The following is a 22,595-nucleotide window of genomic DNA, read 5'->3' as shown; positions in this document are numbered from 1 at the left end:
TGGTGAAAGTATTTTGAAGAGTAGAAATGTGCTGTACGAATGAATATAGTCTTATGTTACGTCTAGGGTTCATAAATAGTGAGATTAACTATATTAACCTCGAAATTTAAATTGCATAATCTTAGCTCAAAAGGGTTTGCATACATTTTTAAATAATTACACAAAGGAGTTGTTTTAAAATTTAGTTAATTATATTATTCTGAAACATACCCTCAAACAAGAAATATTGTTAGTGATAAAGTTATAGTTGTTTTATAACTTTAAAACATTGATGACTCAAGTGTCCACTAATAGTTAACTAGGTAACTCAGACCATCATATCCCCTGAAGGTAGCTAGAAAAGTTACAAGTTATTAACAACAACAAAAAAATCTGCTTCAAGCCATTGAAGAACTAACAAGCTCCTCAGAATTTCCAGCATAAGACCTGGAGGAGGACAGAAATCCAAGAAAGTGAGTCTCAAGTTTGGGGCTACCAAAAGGGTGTTCGCTGCTTCCAGAGGGGCCAGTAACTGATAGAATGAGCAGTCCCTTTGGTAGCTTCATGGGACTAGGGAGACAAAGATTGGAATTGAAGTTTTGCCGTGGTAGGAGTAACTTGGTAAACTCAGCAGTACTGCATCCTAAGAATAAAGGTAAACCAGAAATAGGCCCTTTCAGGGATTACAGGTGCATATCAATCCTTTCACATACTTTAAAATTCACCCTTTTATAGTGTACAATTTAATAGTTTTGGGGTTTTACATTTTAAAGGACTAAAAAACAAGAACGAAGACCAATCCTTCACAAACTTCCAAAAAATAGGAGGGCAAACTTCCCAACTCATTCTATGAGACCAGTATTACTCTGATACTATAAGCAGACAAAGGCATCACAAGAAAATAAAACTATAGACCAACATTTCCAATATCCTTAACAAAATACTAGCACACTGAATCTAGCAACAGATGAAATGTCATACCATGACCAATTGGTATTTATGCCAGGAATGCAAGGGTGGTTTAGCATTTGAAAATTAATCAATGTAATAGACCCCATTAAAGAGGGGGAAAAATCACATGATAATCTATCTAGATGGAGATAAAGCATTTGACAAAATCCAACACTCTTTCATGATGAAAACACTCAAACCAGTAATATCAGAGAAGTCCTTCAATCTGATAAAGGGCATCTTTGAAACAAACACAGAGCTAACATCATCCTTACTGGAGGAAGACTGATGCTTTCCCCCTAAGATCAAGAATAAGAGAAGGGACATGACTCTTTTTGAATTTTTTTACAATAGCCAGGACATGGAAGCAACCTAAGTGTCCATCGACAGATGAATGGATAAAGAATATGTGGCACATATATACAATGGAATATTACTCAGCCATAAAAAGAAATGATATTGAGTTATTTGTAGTGAGGTGGATGGAACTGGAGTCTGTCATACAGAGTGAAGTAAGTCGGAAAGAGAAAAACAAATACCGTATGCTAACACATATATGGAATCTAAAAAAAAAAAAGAAGAAGTGGTTCTGAAGAACCTAGGGGCAGGACAGGAATAAAGACTCGGAGTAGAGAATGGACTTGAGGACATGGGGAAGGGGAAGCTGAGACAAAGTGAGAGAGTGGCATTGACATATATACACTACCAAATGTAAAATAGATAGCTGGTGGGAAGCAGCCGCATAGCACAGGGAGATCAGCTCGGTGCTTTGTGACCACCTAGAGGGGTGGGATAGGGAGGGTAGGAGGGAGAAGCAAGAGGGAAGGGATATGGGGATATATGTATATATATAGCTGATTCACTTTGTTATACAGCAGCAACTAACACAACAATGTAAAGCAATTTTACTCCAATAAAGATGTTAAAAAAAAAAAGAATAAGAAGGATTTTTGCTTTCAGCACTTGTATTCAATATTGTACTGGAGGTTCTAGCCAGGAAAATTTCTCGAAATATAAAAAAATAAAGATATCTGAGTGGAAATAAAGAAATAAAACTGTCCTTATTCACAGATCCATTTGTAGAAAATTCCAAATACACACACAAACACACACACACGCACACACACACACAATTATTAGAACCAATAAACAAGCTTAGCAAAGTCACAAGATCAAAGTACAAAATCAATTGTATTTCTATATACCAGAAATGAACCATCAAAAATTGAAATTTAGAAAATGTTTCCATTCATAATAGTATCAAAAAGGATAAAGTTAGAATAAATTTAACAAAAGAATTAGGAGATTTATAAACTGTAATCTATAAAACGTTGAGAAAACTAAAGAAAGAAAATTAAAGAAAAGTTAAAGAAACTAAATAAATTGAGAGGCATTGCATAGCAAACAGATAGGGAAACTCAGTACTGTCAACAGGCTATTCTTCCAAATTGATCTGTAAATTCATTGCAATTCTGGTCAAGTTCCAGTAGGCTTATTTTGGTAGAAATTGACAAATTGGTGTTAAAATTTACATGGAAATACAAATGGCCTAAAATAGCCAAAACAATTTGGAAAAATAACAAATTTGGAGGACTGATACTACCTGATTTCAAAACTTATTTCCACTTCAAAAGACAACAATAAGAAAATCAAAGACAAACCACAGACTGGGAGAAAATATTTGCAAATTATACATCTGATAAAGGTCTTATAACCATGACATATAACTCTTTAACTCAATAGTAAGTCAACCAACTCAATTAAAACACAGGCAAAAGATTTTAGATATTTTGGTGAAAGACTTTTGGTGGAGGATATGATGAATATAAATGAATGGGTAGTAAACACATGAAAAAATTATTAACATCATTAGTCATTAGGGAAATGCAGATTAATACTACAGTGAAATACCAGTAAACTCAAACCAGAATAGCCATAATCAAAAAGACAGACAATACCAAGTGTTGGCAGGGATGCAGAGAAATTGGAACTTGTGCATTGCTGATGGGATTGTAAAATGGTAAACCCACTTTGGAAAACATTTTGACAGTTTCTTTAAAAGATAGACATGGAGACTTCCCTGCTGATCTGGTGGTTAAGACTCTGCGCTTCCACTGCTGGGGGTGAGGGTTTGATCCCTGGTTGGGGAACTAAGATCTCATATGCAGTGTGGTGCGGCCAAAAAAAACCAAACAAACAAAAAAGTTAGACATAAATTTACCATATTACCCAGCAGTAACATGGATAAGAATTTACTCAAGAGAAAACTTATGAGCACTCAAAGACAGGCTTATGAATGCTTATGACATCATTATTCATGATAGTGCTAAACTGGAAAAGATCAAAATGTCCATCAACTTGTAAATGAATAAATATCATGTGGTATATCCATACAATAGGATTCTGTTTAACAAAAGAAGAACAAACTGCTGATACATGCTACTACGTGGATAAACTTCCAAACATTATTCTAAGTGAAAAAAACTAAGCTAAAAAGATTATATATTGTTTGATTCTATTTATATGAAATTCTAGAAAAGGCAAATTTATAGAGACAATAATCAGAATATCAGTTGCCTGGGGTGAAAATAAGGATGAACTGTAAATAGGCATAAGGGTACTTTTTGAGGTGAAGAGAATGTTCTAAAACTAGACTGTCATGCATAGAGAACAGACTTGTGGTTCCAAGAGGGAGGGGTTTGGGGGAGACATGCAGTGGGAGGTTTGGGTTAGTAGATGTAAAGTATTATATATAGAATGGATAAACAACAAGGTCCTACTGTGCAGCACAGTGAACTATATTCAATATCCTATGATAAACCATGATGGAAAAGAATATTAAAAAAGAATGTAGGACTTCCCTGGCGGTCCAGTGCTTAAGACTTCACACTTCCACTGCAGGGGGCTCGGGTTCGATCCCTGGTCAGGAAACTAAGGTTCTGCATGCCACACAGCGTGGCCAAAAAATAAAAAAATTAAAAAATATAATGTATATATATATGTATAACTGAATCACTTTGCTGTACAGCAGAAATTAACACAACATTGTAAATCAACTATAGTTCAATTAAAAAAAGACTTTTTTGAATCTAAAGACCAAAGCAATCAGGTGTTTTGAAGATAATGATGATAATAACAAAAATTCTGGGCCAAAAAAACAAACAAAAAAACTGGATTGTCATGAATATTGCAGAAGTCTAAATTTTCTAAAATTATCGAATTATGTACTTACTCTGAGTGGGTTTTATGGCATGTAATTATACTCAATAAAGCCTTTTAAAAACCACAACAGATTATTAATTCTCACAGTTCTTTGCATTGACTGGTCTCAGCTGGGAGATTCTCACTTGAGGGCTGTCATGTAATTGCAGTCAGATATTGGCAAGGGTGACAGTCATACAAAGGATTGATTGGACTGAATTTCCAAGATGTCTCATGTGTCTGCTGGCTATTGACCAGTCCATTTAAATATGACCTCTCTCTGGTCTTCTTCCAGCATTTTGGCTGGAGGCCAAAAGAGGAGGCTATGGAAGCTGCCAGTCCAGTTAATGGCTCAACCCAGACCAGACATAGTTGTCATTTCTGTCATATTCTGTTAATCAGAGCAGTCATGTGGCCTGTCCAGATTCCAGGGGGTTGGGAAATAAATGCTCTCTAGATGGAGCAATAAGAATACATTTCAAAAGAAGGCATGTGGGATAAGAGATAATACTGTGGACATCTTTGGAGAAGAAATTGCTATATTTATTTCATCTGTTTTTCTTATTATCTGTAAGATATATTTATTAGGAATTTAGATCATTAAAAAGTAAATCGTGGGCCTCCCTGGTGGCGCAGTGGTTGAGAGTCCGCCTGCCGATGCGGGGGATGCGGGTTCGTGCCCCGGTCTGGGGGGATCCCATATGCCGCGGGGCGGCTGGGCCCGTGAGCCATGGCCGCTGGGCCTGCGCGTCCGGAGCCTGTGCTCCGCAACGGGAGAGGCCGCGACAGTGAGAGGCCCGCATACCGCAAAAAGAGAAAAAAAAAAAAAAAAAAAAAAAAAAAGTAAATCGTGTACTTCAAATGTCAACAATTTTTGGATTGACAGCTATTTTAGAATATAATTGTAGTTAGTGCCTTAACTTACCAAGAACAGTTGAATAATCTGAATTTTTAAATTTTCTTAAAGTATGTTCATTTGGAAACATTTGAAAAGTAATATTTTCCAAAGGGTAATACTTCCTGATCATGATCAGTTAATGATTTTTTAGTATATTCAGTGTGTTAGGCTCAGATTTGACTGACAGTTATTGATCACCTATTATGTGTAACATCTAGTAAAATAGGTGTTATTATCCACATTCTAGAGGAGGAAAAGCTTGCCATTATTAAGTACAAAAATCAGGATTTAAACCTAGTTCTTCTGAAAGAACGTCTATGTGTGTATAACTGAGTCACTTTGCTGTACGGCAGAGATTGGCACAGCATTGTAAATCAACTAGACATCAATAGAAAGAAATAACCAACCAACCAACCAACCAACCAGCCTAGTTCTTCTGAAAGTCAACTTGAATGAGTACTCTTAAAAACACTTTTATTTAAAAAAAAAATCCCTCCATATTGAAAACTAAATAAATCCTAGGTTTGTGGCTTGATGTATTTTCATACATCTAATATACATATGTAATCAGCACCCAGATCAACAAACAAAATATTACCAGCACCTCCTCTCATCCCTGCTTCCAGGAATCTCCCCCAAAGATAATGTTTATCCTGTCTTTCAATACTCATGTGTGTCAATTTTGATATGTTTTTGAACTTTTCATAAAGAGAATTGCAGAGTATATACCTTTGTGTCTGGCTTCCTTCACTTGACATTGTATTTTTAAAAATCATCCATATTGGTGCATGTGATTATAGTTTCTTCTGTTTGCTCTGTAGTGTTCAATTGTGTGAATACACTACAGTTTATTTATTCTACTGTTGATGTGTTTTGGGAAAGTTTCCTGGTTAGCATATTACAAATAGAATGAGTATGAATATTTTTTTGCATATGAGTGAATGAAATGTAGCTACCAATGTTGCTTCCCTTTTCCATGTAATTTGGGAAAAAGAGTATTATTAATCACATTGGTAGAGAAACAACTCACAATTCATAACATTGTTCTAATTTTTAGATGTGCCTTAATCTCATCCATAATTACGAGTTTAGAATTTTCATATCCAGAACTCAAACAATTTCAGGTATTAGAAGTAGTTTACATGAAATTGGTTTTAAAAAAATGTCCTATTGGGAGGGACTGACATTTTCAGTTTCTCACTTTTATAATAATTTCCACCCTCTCTTTCATCCATGAGTAGCTATATCAGGTGAAATATTGCCTGAGCACAAGGTACCTGGGCCAACTGGTCCAGCAAGATACAACTTAATTGTGTCATTAATTTAGATTGAATGCCAGTATGGTTCAATTTATCTGAATACTTTTTTACAAATTTTTCTTATAAAACTGCTCATATAGGACATGTTTTATTCTTGTTTATTACTTTAAATACTTTTTGAAAGGTGATGAAGACAATACCGTTTTCTCAAAAGCATCATTCAACCTTACGGAAGCTCAACAAGAAGTGGAAACAGAGAACAAAGCCTGCAGAAAATTACTTTGGGAAGGTGATAATCACCTAAAAGAAGAGGCACAGAATGAAGAGCAACCAAATGTAAAAGATAAACTTTCAATATGATTATGTTAAGGTGAAATATATTATTAGTTAGTACTAAGTTTATTATTTTTGCCCAGAACAAGGTTTTTAATATAATGATTTTAAAAAAATTTTTACTGAAAAATCACTATTAACACCTGAAACTAGAGTTTCTTTAAATAAATGAGGAGTTTGGGATTAACATATACATACTACTATATATAAAATAAACAACCAGGACCTACAGTATAGCACAGGGAATGCTACTCAATATCCTGTAATAACCTATATGGGAAAAGAATCTGAAAAACAATAGATATATGTATATGTATAACTGAATCACTTTGCTGTATACCTGAAACTAACACAACAGTGTAAATCAACTATACCCCAATTAAAAACAAAAAAACGAAAAAACCTTGGGTTAAAAATAATTACTTTTAAACTCATCAGCCTAGAATAACTAACTGCATTCATTTTAAAATGAACACATTTATTTGGTTTTATAGTCAATGTATTACTTTCTATGCTGATTTTTTCTTCATTGTATGTGTTAAAATATGAAAAAATAAAGTACATGCATAGTCATTAAAAACAATGAAAATAACCTACTTATAATTGTAGGGGGGTTTTGTTCTTAATATTTTTTTTGTTCTTAAAGTTCAAAATCTAAGCTTTTTAGGGAAAAAAAATCCATCCATTTCTTTTGGGAAGTTATCCTAGTAATAAATGTCAGTTTAAGGATATAAGTTTCTATCTATTATCCTTTGATACCTGTAACTTCCAAAATGAAAATAGTGGATTTTAGATTTGTGTAGTGTTTTGGAAATATAATAGTTTTATTTATAAAAGTAGTGTAAAGACCAATAAGTCTTTTGATGCCTAGAAGACATGTTTATATTTGTCTGAAGATAACATTCTACAAAGAGAATTAATAGGAAGTACAGGTTATATTTGAGAATAACCATTATAGAAAAAAATATTGACCATTTTTATAGTGTTCATTTTTAAGTGTTCTCATTTAGCTGTGGATTTAACAATATTTATAAAAAGTAAGGTTAAGTTGGTTTGGTTTTTTTTTTCCCCCCTACATGTACAGATTGAACAAGAAGCATCACGGGACCTGATTTTAATAGAAGATTATGACTCATTAATAGAAAGTATGAGTAACTGGAATTTTCAAATTTTTGAACTTGTAGAAAAGATGGGAGAGAAATCAGGAAGGATCCTCAGTCAGGTTTGTTTCAAATCCCTACTGCTTTATTATAAGTTACTTTTTTCTTGATTCTTTATAAAAAGCAAAATCTAAAGATGTATAATATTGGTTTAGGTACAAGTTCAACATTGTTCATTGAATTATTTTTTTCACAAATGAAATTTTCAATAGAAAATTTGAAAAGAGAAACCTGGATATATAAACCCATATATATATATATATATATATATATATATATAAATGAATATATTATTATGTATATAAAGTATTTCATAATTTTATATATATTTATATGAAAAGTAGTTTTTTTGCCCATAATAATGGGATTTAATTTACACTAAAGAAGTAATAAAGATTTTCTTTTGATTAAATCTTGAGGTTGAAAAGGGCATGAAAGGTGATCTAGTTCTTTGGACTGAAACTTATGCTTCATCTTTTTCACCGGTCCTCCCTGTGCTTTACCCAAGGCCAAATGGTCCATTTCATGCTAGAACCATGGAAAAATACTTCCATTTTACCACCCAGACTCAAAGTTCTTCCTGGTGGGTCCACACAGCAGCATCAGATTAACCTTCTTGAAATATTACTCTCATTAACTCCAAAGTATCTTATTTATGAAATGCGAGAACATAAGGATAAATTATGTGGAGGACACACGATTTATCACATTGAATTCTTTAGGGACAGAAATGTGATAACTATATTGTTCTGACTTCTTTTAACACCTAGGACTAGAATAGAATACAATTCATATGCCTTTCAATAAATTGTGAATGAAAAGCTAAAGGGAAGAGTGGAAAAATTTCAAAACTGGGACATGATATGATAATCATTCTATGGTTTTCAAGGGCTTTAGGGCGGTATCTTCCTTTTTCATATTTCAGAAAGAATTCACTATAGGGAAGTTTTTAATAAATTATTTAAGTTAAAGGAATATACGTGGTTAACTTTCCCAAATGCAAATTACAAAAACATATTCAACTAGAAATAGAAATTCCGATTTTTAAAGCGAACTTTCTTTTAATTGACATTTAGGTTATGTATACCCTATTTCAAGACACTGGCTTATTGGAGATATTTAAAATTCCTACTCTACAATTCATGAACTACTTTTGTGCATTAGAAAATGGTTATCGAGACATTCCTTGTAAGTATTAAAATATATTATTTAAGTTGAAGTAATACTGGTTTTGAAATTCTTTATAAATTCCCTTCAGATGGTCCCTTAAACACTTTTAAAATTGCATGTTTGGAAAAGTTGGAAAATAGTAATTTAAAAAGAAAATCTACATCCTCCTACCCAGAGTTAACTGACTACTGTTAACATTTTGGTAAGGGACTTCCTTGGAGGACTGGTGGTTAATACCCCATGCTCCCAATGCATGGGGTGTGGTTTCGATCCCCGGTCAGGGAACTAAGATCCCACAGGCCGAGTGGTGCAGCCAAAAAATTAAAAACAAAAACCAAAAAAACCCATTTTGGTACATATCTTTCAAGACTTTTTCTTATACATACTTATTTTTTATGAAGTGAATCATAATACCTATTTATAATCTGCTTTTTCATGTAATATAGTATACATCTTTCTATGTTAACAATTATTCGTATGAGTACCTTTTCAAATATTTGGTAATTTTAAGTCATGAGTTTCATAAATTTCTTTACTTTAAAATGTTTAAAATTTATCCATAGAATTCGTTTTTTAACTGTGTCCTGATTTGTGGAATAATTTTGTTTGTTTGTTTTGCTATGACTATAATCATTAGATTCACAAAGGTTATCTCATTTAATCTTTGTTGGAAAGGTTGTATTATCTACCTTTTACAGGTGAGAAGTAAAAATTCAGAAGGATCTTTCAGAAGATCATAAAACTGGAAATAGCAAAGCTGGGTTTCACTTGTAGGTCTTGCCTTTTCACATAGTGGTATTTCAGTAAACAAGTGTTTTATTGATCATGTACTACATGTCAGACACTATTCTGGATGTTTATATAAGGGTATATACCTTTTAACATGTAATCCTTATAGCAGGCCTAAGAGAGAGTTATTTCTTATCTATTGGCGAGGCGGCTGTCCAAGTATCCAGAATTTTTAACTGTTCTATGTGCCTTTGTGCAGAAATTGTTTTGTTTGCAAACATGGGTCTCCATGAGACACTATTTGCATATTTTTAAAAGCCACAAAAAAGCAACCGTAGGGCTTTCCACTGGCACTTTCACTGCAGGGACCCACCCTAGTTTGGGAACTAAGATCCCACAAGCCTTTCAGACTGGCCAGAAAAAAAAAAAAAGCAACCTTAAGTAAATTAGCCCTGGTAATGCTGCCTTTTCTTTGACTCCTTTAATATGTTTTCATAGTATATGTGAAAGTTTTTAAAGGAAAACTTTTTAACACATCGATAAACTTTTACAAAATAAGATGAAACAAAAACATAATTGTTGGAAATTATTCTAAGCCATATATTTTATGTATGAGGATACAGTATGACTAGAAAGTACTTTTTAAAATGTCCTATGTTAAAAATAACAGAATGATCATTTTTATAAAACATTTTGGTGACTTTAGATCACAATCGTATACATGCCACAGATGTCCTACATGCTGTTTGGTATCTGACAACACGACCAATTCCTGGTTTACAGCAGATCCACAATGATCATGGAGCAGGAAATGAAACAGGTACTTCCCTCTATAAATCTTTCCTTTAATTATTTGATTAGGAATAATAAATCAGACTATCTCATTTCATTATCTCTGTTCTCTTAAAAGTTTTATTAAGTAAACTTTGGTATATATAAAGGACTATGTAAATTTTGAAGAATAATGACATGCAAATTAGGAAATCCACTACCCATCTTAAAAGTGAGGTTAAGATTCAGTACTACTCAATCTACCATGTTTCTTTTCTGTGTCCCACAGTACTGCTTTCTTCACTGAGGTAGCCAATATCCTGAATATTATGATAATCATTTCTTTGCTTTTCTTTCAATTCTTAGTTTTTTTGTTTTAGGTGTATCATGTAAATTTAAAATATATGACATTCCCAACAAAAGTGGACTGTTTAAAATCTTCATATAAGTATTTAAATAATGATATTAAAAAACTTGTTAACATTCAAATTTTGTTTCCTCGTAAATGTAACTATTTATACAAATATAATGAATTATAACATTCATGGCTCTCTTATTCTAGTTTATAAAAGAGGGGAGACGGGAATAACCTGGTGGTCTAGTGGTTAGGATCTGGCACTTTCACTGCCGTGGCCTGGGTTCAATCCCTGGTGGAGGAACTGAGATCCCAAAAGCTGTGTGGCCAAAATTTTAAAAAATTAAGAAAAAGGAGAAATGCTCCAATAAAATACACACACACGCACACACACAAATCAGGACAGAATTTGCTCAGTTACAAATGCCTGAGAAATATTACCGTACTAATCAGTGTAAATGTGATCTAGCCTTAGCCACTGCTTTACATTCTTTGGTGGTTTAAAGTACTGCCATTGTTTGATGGATTTGCCTTATGTCACTGGTTCATTTTTGTCTGCCATCCATACTCTTTCGTAGAGCTCTTCCTTCCTTCCAGTAGTTCCGTGCTTCCATCAGAGATCATTTTCTTCAGCCTTTTTGTTTGTAGATGTATTTATTTATATTTATTTATTTATTTATTTATTTATTTGGGCTGCGTTGGGTCTTCATTGCTGCACGCTGGCTTTCTCTTGTTGGGGCAAGCAGGGGCTACTCTTTGTTGTGGTGCACGGGCTTCTCATTGCAGTGGCTTCTCTTTTTGCGGAGCACAGGCCCTAGCTGTGTGGGCTTCAGCAGTTGTGGCACGCAGGCTCAGTAGTTGCGGCTCGCGGGCTCTAGAGCGCAGGCTCGGTATTTGTGGCACACGAGCTTAGTTGCTCCACAGCATGTGGGATCTTCCCAAACCAGGGCTCAAACCCATGTCCCCTGCATTGGCAGGTGGATTCTTAACCACTGCGCCACCAGGCAAGTCCCTATAGATGTATTTATTTTCTCTTAGAATAATGTTTTCTTATTTCAGCACATTTGTAGATACCTCTGGGTTCATCTTCTGACATCTATAGTTTCTGTTGACAAATCAGCCATAAGTCTTATCTCTCCTTAAAAGTATTATGTCCCTTTTCTCTTTGCTATTGTTTTTTTTAACATTTTGACTATGATGCACTTAGATGATATTCTTTATATTCATCCTATTTGGGGTTCACTGAACTTCTTGAATATATTGATTAATATCTTTTATTGTTTTCTATCACGCTCTTCAAAATTCTTCCAGCCTTCTCCCACTGCCCAATTCCAAAGCTGTTTTCACATTTTTAGGTATTTGTTATAGCAACACCCTACTTCCAAGTGCCAAAATCTGAATTAGTTTCCTATTGCTGCTGTAACAAATTACCACAGACTTAGTGGCTTAAAACAATACAAATTTGGGGAATTCCGTGGCGGTCCAGTGGTTAGGACTCTGCACTCCCAGTGCAGGGGGCATGAGTTTGATCCCTGGTTGGGGAACTAAGATCCTACATGCCGCATGGCATGGAATGTTTCCTTACCCCCTCCAACTTCTACAAGCCACCTGCATTCCATGGCTCACAGCCCCTTCTTCAAAGACATCAGCGTTGCATCTTCAAGTCTGTCTCAGACCCTGACCTTTTCATCCTTCAAAAGAATTAGCAAAAAGTGGTGCAGCTACAATGTTGGTTTTCTGTCCAGTGTACACATTCCTGACAGTGCATCTCCTATTTTTAATATTTTTTGCAGTCTGAACAGGTTGAGAATTTCCCAAATTATCAAGCCCTGGACCTGTTTTGCTTAACAGTTCTCCCTCATTTTTCTCTTGCATTTTTTTTTTTTTAAGAAGATGTTGGGGGTAGGAGTTTTTTTTATTAATTAATTAATTTATTTTTGCTGTGTTGCGTCTTCGTTTCTGTGCGAGGGCTTTCTCTAGTTGTGGCAAGCGGGGGCCACTCTTCATCGCGGTGCGCGGGCCTCTCACTATCGCGGCCTCTTGTTGCAGAGCACAGGCTCCAGACACGCAGGCTCAGTAGTCGTGGCTCACGGGCCCAGTCGCTCCGCGGCATGTGGGATCCTCCCAGACCAGGGCTCGAACCCGTGTCCCCTGCATTAGCAGGCAGACCCCCAACCACTGCGCCACCAGGGAAGCCCCTTCTCTTGCATTTTATTTCAAACAGGAAGAAACCTGGCTATATATCTTTAATACTTTCCTTGGAAATCTCCTCAGCTAAATATCTAAGTTAATTGTTTACAAGTTTTGTATTCCACATATGCAGCACACAATTCGACTAAGCTTTCTGCTGCTATATTGACAATGATCCCCTTTCTTCTAGTTTCCAATTATGGGTTCATCTGAGCCCTCACTGGCAGTGTCCTTGACAGCAGTTTTCTACCACCAGCCTGTTCAAGATGATTTAAGTATTCCCTAAGGCAATGCCTGTTTTCTCTTCCATGCACTTTACTTCCTCCTGAGTTCTTACTAGCAGTGCTATAAATCCTTATACACAATATTATGGAATCAAGTATGTGTAGAAGACAAAGCTTTCTTTGGGAGACCAAGTAGCTGTTGAAATGTAAAATTGTGGTAGAAACAAAGACTATAAGGACTATGGGATGCGCTGCCTTATTCTGATTGCAATGGAGAATTAATAGAAAAAAAAAGTGATGACACCAAAAGTATAAGCAACAAAAGCAAAAAAAAACAAGTGTGACTACATCAAACTAAAAAGCTTCTACACAGCAAAGGAAACAATTTAAAAAATGAAAATGCAACCTGCAGAATGGGAGAAAATATTTGCAAACCATATACTGGGTAAGGGGTTAATATCCAAAATACATAAAGAACTTGTACAACTCAATAACCAAAAAACAATCCAATTTTTAAAAATGGGCAGAGAAACAAAATAGACATCCAAATGGCCAACAGGTACATGAAAAGGTACTCAGCCTCACTAATCATCAGGGAAATATAAATCAAAACCACAATGGGGGTGCTTCCCTGGTGGCGCAGTGGTTGAGAGTCCGCCTGCCGATGCAGGGGACATGGGTTTGTGCCCCGGTCCGGGGAGATCCCACATGCCGCAGAGCAGCTGGGCCCGTGAGCCATGCCGCTGAGCCTGCGCGTCTGGAGCCTGTGCTCCGCAACGGGAGAGGCCACAACAGTGAGAGGCCCACGTACCGCAAAAAAAACCAAAAACCAAAAAACAAAAACACAATGGGATATCACCTCACACTTGTTAGAATGGCTGTCGTCAAAAAGACAAGAGGTAAGTCTTGGGCAGGATGTGGATATAAGGGAACACTTGTGCACTGTTGAAGGGAAGGTAAATTGGTTCAGCCATTGTGAACAACAGTATGGAGATTTTGATTCCTCAAAAAAATAAAAATAGAACTATCATATGAAGTAGCAATTTCTGGGTATATATCCAAAGGAAATGAAAACAGAAGTTTAAAGAGATATACACACTCCCATGTTTATTGCATCATTATTCACAATAGCCAAGACATGGAAATAACTTGTCTGTCAATGGATGAATGGATAAAGAAGGGGTGTGTGTGTGTGTGTATGTGTATACACACACAATGGAATATTATTCAGCCATGAGAAAGAAGGAAATCCTGCCATTTTCAACAACACAGATGGGCTTGAGGGCATTATGCTAAATGAAATGTCAGACAAATACTTTATAATATCACTTATATATGGAATCTAAAAATGTTGAACTTGTGAAAACAGGCCATGAGTGAGGGAATTGGGGATATGTTGTTTAAGGGTACAAACTTGGAACTAGTAGATAAACAAGTTCTGGAGAGCTAATGCACAGCATAGTGATTATAGTCAACAGTACTATATTATAAAGCTCAAAGTTGCTGAGAGACTAGATCTTAATTGTTCTCACCACAAAAAAGAAACGATAATTATGTGGTGTAGTGAGGTGTTAGCTAATGCTCCGGGTGGTAATCATATAGCAATATACAAATGTATCAAATCAACACCTTGTATACCTTAAATTTACACAGTGCTTTGTGTCAATTATATTTCAATTAAAAAAAAGAAATGAAATGACACATTTAGAGTTTTAATGAATGGTTAGAGAACCAGATAGCTAAAAGATTCCTTAATTTTTATAGTTGTAGGATCATAACTTCTGAAAACATAATCCAAAGTCTGATCCTGAAGTTACCTGAAATACAATTCAAGTTGAGTTCATGGCCTCGCTAAGCCTCTTATGTTAGAACTACGGTATCGATTGGGAAAGAAAGGACCCTGATAACTGGAAGGGGAATATCTGAGTAGATTTCAGTAAATCTGATTACCCTGAACCCCTCAAATCTTGCTGTACCTCCCTGCTGAGAAACAATCATTTCTCCTTGTGTTGGTTGCCTGAAGACCTTGTAACAACCTCACCTGAGATTCTTGACTTGTAGGGGAATGTTATTTCACCTCTAAATCCAGTCCCACCACCTCTCATTTCTTTGTGATCCATAATTAAACTCATATCTGCCAGGATCTAAGTCTGAACACCAGAATAATTTCCTAAATTTATATTGGCAGAAACCTGAGGAACATATGTGGGAATGGATTTAAAGTGTTACAGCAAGGGAAAGGAAGGTAATGGTTGATCATTCTGAATTTATTGATATAGGTGTACCTATTAGAGATTCTGGATTCAGGGCATTAATTCAGGGCATTAGTGTGAGTGTTTGGCAGTGGCCCTAACAGTTTGCTCCATTCATTGTCTGAAATCTAGGCATCAAGAGAAATTGAGGTGTCACAACTTCCTGATATACTGTGGAGGAAGGAATTCAAAGGCTTACACTGATAGGATGTTGAAATGGGTTGATCATGTAGTCTTCCCACCCATACCTAACCATGTCCCTCAGAAGTGTCCCCCTTCATCAGTGTTGAGTAATACATTGCAACGCTAACTCCTGGAGGGTAAACTACCACACTGCCCCACCAATCATAGTAGGGGCTTACGGAATTTAGATGATAAAAGGACTTTTGGCCTGGGTCCGTCTCATAGTGGTAGTTCCCTGAACCCACCCATTTTTGGAATGCAGAGTTGGAATAAACATATTTAGCAACTGGCAGAATCCCTCCATTAATTCCTTGATCTCTGCAGAGAGGACCATCATGGTAGGAGGGGTCAAATGAAATCTCCTGAAACTGCCTCATTCTAGCAAAATAGTGAACCAAAGCAGTACCTTATTTCTGGATGGACTGCAAAATTAGTGCCACCATCAAATACTTAATAAATGCAGGAGTGGTGATTTCCATCACATTGCTATTTGACCTGTGGTACTTCAGCTTTTACACAAGATGAATGGATCTTGAAAAATGATAGTGGATTATTCTAAACTTCATCAAGTGGTGACTCCAGTTGTCACAGCTGTTCCAGATATGAATTTTTGAATAAGTCAACCCAACTCATCCTATTTGGTACACAGCTGTTAATCTGGTGAAATGTTTCTTTCTTTATACCTGTTAGCAAAATCCACAAGAAGACATTTACTTTCCCACCTGGCAGGCATAGCAGTACACTTTCATCATCCTAGTTCTGGGCTATGTCAAGTCTCCCATTCTGTTATAATCTAGCCTAGTCCCATAAGGTATCAAAGTGGTCCAGTATAATGACCAGATAATGCTGAATAGCTCTACTGTGCAAGATGTAACAAATATCCTAGATACCTTGATAAGAGTGCCAGAGGAAGAGAAATGAGAGAACTTGCACAAAAATTCAGAGATTTGCTACCTCAGTGAAGCTATTAGGAATCTGGTGGTCTAGGATATGTTGAGGTATCCTCTCCAAGGTTAGGGACAATTATTTTGAATTCTCTACCTAGAGGGCTCTTTGGATTCTAAAGACAAATTTACAATATCTCAGTACTGCTGCTCCAACCCATGAACTGTAAGGCTATTAATTTTGTGTGCAACTCAGAGCAGGAGAATCATGTGAAGCAGTTTCAGGGTAGTGTAAGCTGCTTGGACACTTGGCAATATGACCCTCAACACATCCAGCAGTTTTCAGAGTGTCTTTGGCAGGTAGGGATCCTCTGTGGAGTTACAGAAGATCACTACAAGGGAATCATAGTATAAATCCTTAGGATTTTGAGGCAGTGCCCATCCTTCTTCCTCGGATAACTGTTCTTTTTGTAAAACAGCTGCTAGATTGTTACTGGGCTCTGATAGAGTTTGAATATTTGACCATGAGCACTAAGTTACCACATGACCTGCCTGTCATAAACTTGGGCCCTCTGACTCTCCTAAAGTTGGCATGTACAGTAGCACTCAATCATCAAGAGGAAATATTAAATACAAGGTTAGTTTTGAGCTGCCCCTGAAGGAACAGGAGACTCCAAATATGAACTCAGATTCCTATGGCAGCTATTGCTAATACGTTGGCACTCTTCCTTAATCCATATGGCTTCATGGGGAATTACCCATGACCAGTTGACTGAAGGAGAAAAGACCTGGTTTATAGATTGTTTTGTCCCATATACCAGTCAGTACCTCCTGAAAGTGGATGACTACAGCTTTATAGACTCTCAAAGGTAGGTACCCTTTTTAAGGATAAAAAGGGGAAGGTAAATCCAATCTAGGCAGAACATCAAGCAGTAAATCTGCTTGTTTATTTGGCCTAGAGAGAGATGACCAGGAGAAAGGATCTACACAGATACATGGCCCAATGGGTAATAGCTTGCTTGGATACTTAGAGTTTTAGAAGGAAAAAGATTGGAAAATTGGTGATAAGGATTTCTGGGAAAGAGATTTGTGGCTAGACTTCTCAGAGTGGAGGATATTTGTTTCCCATGTGAATGCTTACTGTAATGGTTAATTTTATGTGTCAACCATGGTTGAACCATGGTGCTCAGACGTTTGGTCAAATATTTTTCTGGATGTTTCCATGAGGCTGTATTTTAGATGAGATTAACTCATCATTGGATTTTGAGTAAAGCAGATTGCTCTCCATAATGTGGGTGGGCCTCATCCAATCAGTTGAAGGCTTTAATAGAACAAAGACTGACTTCCCCCAAAAAAGAAGGAATTCTGCCTGCAGACAGCCTTCATACTTGAACTGCAGCATTGACTCTTACCTGGTTCTGCAGTCTGCTAGCCCATACTGCAGATTTTGGACTTGCCAGCCTCCATATTCACATGAGCCAATTCCTTAAAATCTCTCTCTCTTTCTCTCTCTCTCTCACACACACACACACACACTCTCACACACAAACACACACACTGTTGGTTCCGCTTCTCTGCACAACCCTGAATAATACAGTTCCCAAAGAGCATTCCCTGCAAAAGAGGCTCTCAATAATCAAGTAGTCAAAATGACCTCTTCTCTTGATTATCAATCAGACTCTTTCCTTAGCTACTCCAGTTTTCATTTGATGGGCTTATAAACACAGTAGCCAAGATGGCAAGAATGGAGATTATATATGGGTTTAGCAACATGGACTTCCTCTCACTGAGGCTGACTGACCCTGGCTTCTGTTGAGTGCTCAGCTTGGCAATAGGAGAAACCAGTGGTGAGCCCTTGATATAGCACCATTCCCTAGGGGAACATCCAGTCATCTATCTGGTAGTAGTAGGTTGATTATATTGGATCCCTTGTCTTATAGAAGAGACAGCTTTTGTTCTCACTTACTCTGTGTATGGATTTACTTTTACTGTCTATAGTGCTTCACCATCACCATCTATGAACTTAGTGAATGCCTTATTCACCATTGGCTTATTATATACAATATTACATATCAAGGAACTCATTTTTACCTCAAAAGATTGTTGCAGTGGGCTCATGCCCACAGAATTTACTGATCTTTTCATGAACTTTATCATCCCACAGCTGGCCTGAGAGAATGACATATTGAAGACTCAGTTGGGGCACCTGTTAGGTGAAAACATTTTGTGGGGCTAAGGTGCTGTCCCACAAAATGTGGTTTATTTTCTGAACCAGTGACCAGTATATGGTACCATTTCTCCTATTCCAAGAATACACAAATCTGTGAATCAAAGAGTGGGATTAGGAGGGTTTTTTCTGTTACCTCGAATGATCCACTTAGAAAATTTTTGCTTCTCCCCCCACCCCCACCAAAACAAACAAAAACTTGGCTTACACACCTTAGTTCCCAAGGAAAAGTGCTTTCAATAGAGGACACATAAAAGGGAAACTGGAAACTGAGACTGACATCTGGCCACTTTGTGTTCTCCATGCCTTTGAACCAGTAGACAGGAGGAGGATTCTGTACAAGGTCAGGTGATTGATCCTGTCTGATTCTCATTATCAAGAAAAAATAGGGTTCCTACTACACATGGGAGGATGTATGTTAGGAACCCAGCGGATTCTCTGACCTTTTTGGTACTCCTATGTCCAGTGACAAAAGATAATGAAAAACTGCAGTAATCCAGTGCCATAAGGGTCACTAATAGTATAGACCCCCAAAAGTATTCATCCCACTGGGCAAAGAACCATAATCAGTAGAGATGCTGGCTGAGCAAAAAGGGAATGAGGGATGGGTAGTGAAATAAGAAAATGATTATATCCCAAACACAGCTATGTGACCAGTCACAGAAATGAAGTCTATAATAGCCATGTATTTTCCTCATTGCTTTGATATATATTGATATTTATTTTATATATTAAGCATTTTTTTCTGCCTCTTTCTCACTCTTCTACCAGTCAATATGCAGTTGATGGAAATTTGGGTTCCTTCCACTTTTGGGGTGTTATGAATAATGCTGCTATGAATATTCTACCAGCTTTTGTGTGGGTATATGTTTTCATTTCTCTTGGCCATATACCTAGTTTTATGGAATTACTGGGTCATAAGGTGACTCTGTGGTTAACATTTGGAGGAACTGCCAAACTATTTTCCAAAGTGGCTGCACTATTTTACATTCCTACACACAACGTATGAAGGTTCCAATTTCTTGCCATTTCTTGTTATTATCTATCTTTTTGATAGCCATTCTAGTAGGTGTGAAGTGGTATCTCATTGTGGGTTTTTTGATTAGCATTTCCCTGATAGCTAATGACATTGAGCATCTTTTCATGTTGTTATGGGCCATTTGTATATCTTCTTTGTCCTTTGTCCATTTAAAAATTTGGTCATTTGTCTTTTCATTACTGAGTTGTAGAAGTTCTTTATATATTCTGGATACAAGTATCTTATCAGATTTATGATATGCTATTTTCTCACATTGTGTTGTCTTTGCACTTTTTTGATGGTGTCTGTCGAAGCACAGAAGCTTTAAATTTGGTGAAGTTTAATTTATCTTATTTTTTCTTTCATTACTCATGCTTTTGGTGTCATATCTAAGAAGGGTTTGTGTAACTCAGGGTCATGAAGATTTACTATGTTTTCTTCCAAGAGTTTCATAGTTATAGCTAGCTGTTAAGTTTAGGTCTAGGATCCATTGGAGCTAATTTGGGGGGATGAAATAAGGAAGAGGTTCAACATTCATTCTTTAGCGCATGGATATCTAGTTGTCCCAGCACCATTTGTTGAAAAAATTTCTTTATATATTCTGTACATGGTTGGCTCTTAAATGTTTTGAAATCAGTTTCTACCTTTTAAGATGTGAGCATTAAATGAAACAACATGTATGAAAGTGCCTTGCATCACGCAGGGCATAGTTGGCTGTCAACGAGGTCTTGGCATCCTTGTCCAAAAGCAATTGACCATATATATGAGGATTTATTTCTGGACTCTCAATTCTATTCCATTGATCTATGTGTCTATCCTATGCCAGTACCACGCAATCTTTGTTACTAAAGCTTTGTAGTAAACTTCGAAATTATTCTTCTTTCTCAAGATTGTTTTGGCTAATCTGGATCTCTTGCATTTCCATATGAATTTTAGGGCCAGCTTATATATCTCTTGTACCAAAAAAGCCAGCTGGGATTTTGGTAGGGATTGTGTTGAACCATAGATCATTTTGGGGAGTATTGCTATCTTAACAATATTAAGTCTCCTGAACCATGAACATGGGTATTTTTCTACTTATTTAAGTCTTCTTTAATTTCTTCCAACAATATTTTTTAGTTTTCAGAATACTGGTTTTACACTTCTTTTGTTAAATTTATTCCTAAGTATTTTATTCTTTTTGATGCTAGTGTAAATGGAATTGCTTTCTTGGGTTCATTTTTTGATTATTCATTCCTAGTATGAAGAAATAAAATTGATTTTTTGCATATTGATCTTGTACCCTGCAACCTTTATGATCTCATTTATTAGTTCTAATAGTTTTCCAGTGGATTTTTTTTAGGATTTTTCTGTATACAATCATGTCATTTACAAATAGAGGTAGTTTTACCTCTTCCTTTTCAATCTGGATGCCTTTTACTGAGGCCTGCTTTTATTTTATTTATTTAATGTTTTAAAGATTTTTTTTTGATGTGGACCATTTTTAAAGTCTGTATTGAATTTGTTACAATATTGCTTCTGTTTTATGTTTTGGTTTTTTGGCATGTGGGATCTTAAGCTCCCTGATCAGGGATTGAACCCGCACCCCCTGCATTGGAAGGCAAAGTCTTAACCACTGGACTGCCAGGGAAGTCCTGTGAGGCCTCCTTTTAAATGGGATCTACAGTAGTTATGTTTAGTTGTCCTTGCCATCTATTTTCTTTTTTATACTACTAATTTCATGTTAAATATATACAAACTAATGTATTAAGATCCTAATATGTCAATTCTAAGTAATTATTGGGTTTAAAAGGATTTTTTTTTTGCCATTTTTGATATTTTATGTATATATTTTAAATTCTAGGGGAAATACAGAACACATATAATGCAGGAAAATTGAAGTTATTGACTCTGATATTGGTAATTAAAATCTTATCAGAATTAAATATATCTTTATCCATACATTTAACTGTCTTGTTTTTACTTTTTATAATTATTTTTTAAAGTAGCTCTAGTGTGGGTAATTCTAAAACTCAATTTAGGTACAAAATATAAACAGCATGAAAATAATTAGGTATCTTTATAATTATCAATAGTGTTTGTTAAAGTCATTATGTTAAAACATTCTTGTGATTGCAAATATTGAGTGAACTAAATTATGATAAAGTCCTTTTGGACTTTAACAAGCCACGACATTATTCTGAGTTTCCACTGGTGAACACACCAATGAAATTTAGTATCTCTCTAATATCTTTGTGGTTTTATTTGCTATCTACTCTCAATATAGTTTATTATTTTCTTCTTAATACTTCAAGATCCCTTTAGCAAAAACAATCTCGTGACTATCTAAATGGAGACAGCCAGCCAATTACAAAAAAAGGAAGAAACAAATGTAAGATATTAAGGACACCAAAAGCACAGTGTTGATAGTGAAAACACTGTTTCTAACCAGAAGATAAAAAGAGTTATATTGACTGAGTCATTCCTCAGTTTTCCATGCCTTTTCAGTTTTCATAGTTTTTCTTTACAGTATTTTATAAGGGGCTTCATGGAAGGAAAAAGAAGAGGAAGAAGGGTTGTAGTCAGGGTTACAAATGAAAGGTAATCTATCTGGATAAGATTTGAAAAGCATCTATGTTGAATAGCTTACTTTGTTAATATATTAAATTCCTAAGTCTCTATACTATTTCATGAAATGTTATTCTCTAGGTTGGTTTTTCCTGTTACCCCGGCCATTATATCTAACCATTAAATAACAAATGTTTAGAAAATCAGAGGTTTGGCTTCTTTTTTTTTTTTTAAATGCACACTTCTCCAACACATTTATTTCTT

General features: G+C 35.9%; 1 protein-coding gene across 2 annotated transcripts in view; it reads left to right on the top strand.

The window, feature by feature from the left end:
• PDE3B (phosphodiesterase 3B) overlaps positions 1-22,595 on the top strand; it is a 164,385-nt gene that overhangs the window by 124,219 nt on the left and 17,571 nt on the right. For both annotated transcript variants that reach the window (XM_081238926.1, XM_081238925.1), the window contains exons 8-11: positions 6,473-6,624; positions 7,706-7,843; positions 8,858-8,969; positions 10,387-10,500. In XM_081238926.1, the coding sequence (XP_081095052.1) occupies positions 6,473-6,624; positions 7,706-7,843; positions 8,858-8,969; positions 10,387-10,500 (516 nt within the window). The remainder of the gene's footprint in view (positions 1-6,472; positions 6,625-7,705; positions 7,844-8,857; positions 8,970-10,386; positions 10,501-22,595) is intronic.

The sequence above is a fragment of the Mesoplodon bidens genome (genome assembly GCF_964165515.1).
Source record: "Mesoplodon bidens genome assembly, chromosome: 7".
In the NCBI taxonomy this organism is placed as follows: Eukaryota; Metazoa; Chordata; class Mammalia; order Artiodactyla; family Ziphiidae; genus Mesoplodon; species Mesoplodon bidens.
The sequence above is the reverse complement of the archived record's forward strand: the minus strand, read 5'-3'. Positions and strand labels throughout refer to the sequence as shown.